The sequence below is a fragment of the Oncorhynchus mykiss genome, chromosome 7, assembly GCF_013265735.2.
Source record: "Oncorhynchus mykiss isolate Arlee chromosome 7, USDA_OmykA_1.1, whole genome shotgun sequence".
In the NCBI taxonomy this organism is placed as follows: Eukaryota; Metazoa; Chordata; class Actinopteri; order Salmoniformes; family Salmonidae; genus Oncorhynchus; species Oncorhynchus mykiss.
The window spans coordinates 82486296-82492295 of NC_048571.1; the positions used below are offsets into that span (position 1 = coordinate 82486296).

A 6000-nucleotide genomic window follows, 5' to 3' on the forward strand; every position below is an offset into this window, starting at 1 on the left:
CTGCCCCAGGGTTACTGTGTGAATAGGGTGAAGGGTTTCTCTACCCCAGGGTTACTGTGTGAATAGGATGAAGGGTTTCTCTGCTCCAGGGTTACAGTGTGAATAGGGTTCCTCTTCCCCAGGGTTACAGTGTGAATAGGATGAAGGGTTTCTCTGCCCCAGGGTTACTGTGTGAATAGGGTGAAGGGTTTCTCTACCCCAGGGTTACTGTGTGAATAGGATGAAGGGTTTCTCTGCTCCAGGGTTACAGTGTGAATAGGGTTCCTCTTCCCCAGGGTTACAGTGTGAATAGGGTTCCTCTTCCCCAGGGTTACAGTGTGAATAGGGTTCCTCTTCCCCAGGGTTACAGTGTGAATAGGATGAAGGGTTTCTCTGCTCCAGGGTTACAGTGTGAATAGGGTGAAGGGTTTCTCTGCTCCAGGGTTACAGTGTGAATAGGGTTTCTCTGCTCCAGGGTTACAGTGTGAATAGGATGAAGGGTTTCTCTGCCCCAGGGTTACAGTCTGAATAGGATGAAGGGTTTCTCTGCTCCAGGGTTACAGCGTGAATAGGGTTTCTCTGCTCCAGGGTTACAGTGTTAATAGGATGAAGGGTTTCTCTGCCCCAGGGTTACAGTGTGAATGGGGTTTCTCTGCCCCAGGGTTCACAGTGTGAATAGGATGAAGGGTTTCTCTTCCTTCCCCAGGGTTACTGTGTGAATAGGATGAAGGGTTTCTCTGCTCCAGGGTTACAGTGTGAATAGGGTTTCTCTGCCCCAGGGTTGCAGTGTGAATAGGATGAAGGGTTTCTCTTCCCCAGGGTTACTGTGTGAATAGGATGAAGGGTTTCTCTGCTCCAGGGTTACAGTGTGAATAGGTTTCCTCTTCCCCAGGGTTACAGTGTGAATAGGATGAAGGGTTTCTCTGCCCCAGGGTTACTGTGTGAATAGGGTGAAGGGTTTCTCTACCCCAGGGTTACTGTGTGAATAGGATTAAGGGTTTCTCTGCTCCAGGGTTACAGTGTGAATAGGGTTCCTCTTCCCCAGGGTTACAGTGTGAATAGGGTGAAGGGTTTCTCTGCTCCAGGGTTACAGTGTGAATAGGGTTTCTCTGCTCCAGGGTTACAGTGTGAATAGGATGAAGGGTTTCTCTGCCCCAGGGTTACAGTGTGAATAGGATGAAGGGTTTCTCTGCTCCAGGGTTACAGTGTGAATAGGGTTTCTCTGCTCCAGGGTTACAGTGTGAATAGGATGAAGGGTTTCTCTGCTCCAGGGTTACTGTGTGAATAGGGTTTCTCTGCCCCAGGGTTACAGTGTGAATAGGGTTTCTCTGCCCCAGGGTTACAGTGTGAATATGATGAAGGGTTTCTCTGCTCCAGGGTTACAGTGTGAATAGGGTGAAGGGTTTCTCTGGTCCAGGGTTACAGTGTGAATAGGGTTCCTCTTCCCCAGGTTTACAGTGTGAATATTATGAAGGGTTTCTCTGCTCCAGGTTTACAGTGTGAACAGGATGAAGGGTTTCTCTGCTCCAGGGTTACAGTGTGAATAGGATGAAGGGTTTCTCTGCTCCAGGGTTACAGTGTGAATAGGGTTTCTCTTCCCCAGGGTTACAGTGTGAATAGGATGAAGGATTTCTCTGCTCCAGGGTTACAGTGTGAATAGGATGAAGGGTTTCTCATCTCCAGGGTTACAGTGTGAATAGGGTTTCTCTGCTCCAGGGTTACAGTGTGAAAATGGTTTCTCTGCTCCAGTGTTACAGTGTGAATAGAATTAAGGGTTTCTCTTCCCCAGGGTTACTGTGTGAATAGGATGAAGGGTTTCTCTGCTCCAGGGTTACAGTGTGAATAGGGTTTCTCTGCCCCAGGGTTACAGTGTGAATAGGATGAAGGGTTTATCTTCCCCAGGGTTACAGTGTGAATAGGATGAAATGTTTATCTTCCCCAGGGTTACAGTGTGAATAGGATGAAGGGTTTCTCTGCTCCAGGGTTACAGTGTGAATAGGGTTTCTCTGCCCCAGGGTTACAGTGTGAATAGGATGAAGGGTTTCTCTTCCCCAGGGTTACTGTGTGAATAGGGTGAAGGGTTTCTCTGCTCCAGGGTTACAGTGTGAATAGGGTTCCTCTTCCCCAGGGTTACAGTGTGAATAGGATGAAGGGTTTCTCTGCCCCAGGGTTACTGTGTGAATAGGGTGAAGGGTTTCTCTACCCCAGGGTTACTGTGTGAATAGGATGAAGGGTTTCTCTGCTCCAGGGTTACAGTATGAATAGGGTTCCTCTTCCCCAGGGTTACAGTGTGAATAGGGTGAAGGGTTTCTCTGCCCCAGGGTTACAGTGTGAATAGGATGAAGGGTTTCTCTGCTCCAGGGTTACAGTGTGAATAGGGTTTCTCTGCTCCAGGGTTACAGTGTGAATATGATGAAGGGTTTCTCTGCTCCAGGGTTACTGTGTGAATAGGGTTTCTCTACCCCAAGGTTACAGTGTGAATAGGATGAATGGTTTGTCTTCCCCAGGGTTACAGTGTGAATAGGGTTTCTCTGCCTCAGGGTTACAGTGTGAATAGGATGAAGGGTTTCTCTGCTCCAGGGTTACAGTGTGAATAGGATGAAGGGTTTCTCTGCTCCAGGGTTACAGTGTGAATATGGGTTAGCTTCCCCAGGGTTACAGTGTGAATAGGATGAAGGGTTTCTCTGCTCCAGGGTTACAGTGTGAATAGGATGAAGGGTTTCTCTGCTCCAGGGTTACAGTGTGAATAGGGTTTCTCTTCCCCAGGGTTACAGTGTGAATAGGATGAAGGGTTTCTCTGCTCCAGGGTTACAGTGTGAATAGGATTAAGGGTTTCTCTGCTCCAGGGTACAGTGTGAATAGGGTTTCTCTGCTCCAGGGTTACAGTGTGAATGGGGTTTCTCTGCTCCAGGGTTACAGTGTGAATAGGGTGAAGGGTTTCTCTGCTCCAGGGTTACAGTCTGAATAGGATGAAGGGTTTCTCTGCTCCAGGGTTACTGTGTGAATAAGGTTTCTCTTCCCCAGGGTTACTGTGTGAATAGGTTGAAGGGTTTCTCTGCTCCAGGGTTACAGTGTGAATAGGGTTCCTCTTCCCCAGGGTTACTGTGTGAATAGGATGAAGGGTTTCTCTGCTCCAGGGTTACTGTGTGAATAAGGTTTCTCTTCCCCAGGGTTACTGTGTGAATAGGTTGAAGGGTTTCTCTGCTCCAGGGTTACAGTGTGAATAGGGTTCCTCTTCCCCAGGGTTACTGTGTGAAAAGGATGAAGGGTTTCTCTGCTCCAGGGTTACAGTGTGAATAGGGTTTCTCTGCTCCAGGGTTACAGTGTGAATAGGGTTTCTCTGCCCCAGGGTTACAGTGTGAATAGGGTTCCTCTTCCCCAGGGTTACAGTGTGAATAGGATGAAGGGTTTCTCTGCTCCAGGGTTACAGTGTGAATAGGATGAAGGGTTTCTCTGCTCCAGGGTTACAGTGTGAATAGGATGAAGGGCTTCTCTACCCCAGGGTTACAGTGTGAATATGATGAAGGGTTTCTCTTCCCCAGGGTTACAGTGTGAATAGGATGAAGGGTTTCTCTGCTCCAGGGTTACAGTGTGAATAGGGTTTCTCTGCCCCAGGGTTACATTATGAATAGGGTTTCTCTGCCCCAGGTTTACAGTGTGAATAGGGTTCCTCTGCCCCAGGGTTACAGTGTGAATAGGGTTTCTCTGCTCCAGGGTTACAGTGTGAATAGGATGAAGGGGTTCTCTGCTCCAGGGTTACAGTGTGAATAGGGTTTCTCTGCTCCAGGGTTACAGTGTGATATATCATTGGAATGTGGTACAAACCGAGGCAACGGTGTGCTTTAGGACCATGTGGACTCCTCTGAGCGGTCGGGTAGACTGTTTGGAGTGTTTATCTGACTGGATAATTGTTTAAAATTAAAAAAAAAAAATTGTACCTCTACCATTCATTTCTACCATGTAATTCTTCCTTCGCTGGTACCTGTTTGTCATCTGAAAACTCATCCCTTCTTCTCTCTCTTCTTTCCCTCAGTGATCTGCACGTTTCGAGGGATCGTGACGCAGGGTCTGTCTCTGGAGATAGGAGAGACAATTCAGATACTGGAGAAATGTGAAGGTATGTTAGTTCCACAGCATTGAATAGACAGTACTGTACTCTGGTGTTCACATACCCACCCTGTGCTGCAACACTCTCATGTTCTCATGTTCTCTGGAGGTTTAGTACTCATTGTTGCACAAGCCCTTCTCTGACAAGCTATAACCCCTATAGACAGTTCAGATATTGAAGAAACAATCTGTTTCCATATTTTCCCTGACTCCATAGTCTCCTTGACTCCATAGCCTCCCTGACTCAATAGCTTCCCTGACTCAATAGCCTCCCTGACTCCATATCCTCCCTGACTCCACAGCCTCCCTGACTACACAGCCTCCCTGACTCCATAGTCTCCCTGACTCCATATCCTCCCTGATTACACAGCCTCCCTGACTCCATAGTCTCCCTGACTCCACAGCCTCCTTGACTCCATATCCTCCCTGACTCCACAGCCTCCTTGACTCCATATCCTCTGACTCCACAGCCTCCCTGACTCCATATCCTCCCTGACTCCATATCCTCCCTGACTCCACAGCCTCCCTGACTCCATATCCTCCCTGACTCCACAGCCTCCCTGACTCCATATCCTCAATGACTCCATATCCTCCCTGACTCCATAGTCTCCCTGACTCCATAGCCTCCCTGACTCCATAGCCTCCCTGACTCCATATCCTCCCTGACTCCATAGTCTCCCTGACTCCATAGTCTCCCTGACTCCATAGCCTCCCTGACTCCATATCCTCCCTGACTCCATAGTCTCCCTGACTCCATAGTCTCCCTGACTCCATAGCCTCCCTGACTCCATAGCCTCCTCCATTGGTATTTGTAAGAAGCAGGCAAAGCCAGTAGACAGGTGAGACTGCTGTGTCTGTAGCTGTGACTCTGGATGTGAGACGGCTGTGTCTGTAGCTGTGACTCTGGTTGTGAGACGGCTGTGTCTGTAGCTGTGACTCTGGATGTGAGACGGCTGTGTCTGTGTGTATCGATCAGGATGGGAGGCCGGGAAGGAGTGACACACACACACACACACACACACACACACACACACACACATACACACACACACATGTGCGTGCACGTACGCATGCAGTCACACACACACACACACACACACACACACACACACACACACACACACACACACACAAACACACACACACACACACACAAACACGCACACACACACTTATCTGCTCTATCTCTCCAGGGAAATCTACTCTGTCTATTCCATTAACCCTAAGGCTTGGTCAGATCACACACAGCTCTGTTGACGGGATGGAATGGGAGGGGGAGGCGGTTTCTACGTTTCAGAGCAATAAGAGACTTCTCATAGGAGAACCCAGTCCCAGAGATCCTAGAGGATCAAATGAAATATACGGTAGTGTGTATCGAAGGGCTCAAAGCCTGGCCAGTGGTCAGCAGTTAGGATCATTAGGATCCCCATTAGGATCCCCATTAGGATCCCCATTAGGATCCCCATTAGGATCCCCATTAGGATGCCCATTAGGATCCCCATTAGGATCCCCATTAGGATCCCCATTAGGATCCCCATTATGGATCCCCATTAGGATCCCCATTAGGATCCCCATTAGGATCCCCATTAGGATCCCCATTAGGATGCCCATTAGGATCCCCATTAGGATCCCCATTAGGATCCCCATTAGGATCCCCATTAGGATCCCCATTAGGATGCCCATTAGGATGCCCATTAGGATCCCCATTAGGATCCCCATTAGGATGCCCATTAGGATGCCCATTAGGATCCCCATTATGGATCCCCATTAGGATCCCCATTAGGATCCCCATTAGGATGCCCATTAGGATCCCCATTAGGATGCCCATTAGGATCCCCATTAGGATCCCCATTAGGATCCCCATTAGGATGCCCATTAGCTGCTGCCGAGGCAGTTATACGATTTGTAAAAAAT

The 6000-nt window shown here is 48.8% G+C and overlaps 1 protein-coding gene across 7 annotated transcripts in view; it reads left to right on the forward strand.

Annotated features, from left to right (window-relative positions):
* dock3 (dedicator of cytokinesis 3) overlaps positions 1-6000 on the forward strand; it is a 410366-nt gene that overhangs the window by 131896 nt on the left and 272470 nt on the right. For all 7 annotated transcript variants that reach the window (XM_036984224.1, XM_036984227.1, XM_036984223.1 and 4 more), the window contains exon 2: positions 4013-4096. In XM_036984224.1, coding sequence (XP_036840119.1) covers positions 4013-4096 — 84 coding nt within the window. The remainder of the gene's footprint in view (positions 1-4012; positions 4097-6000) is intronic.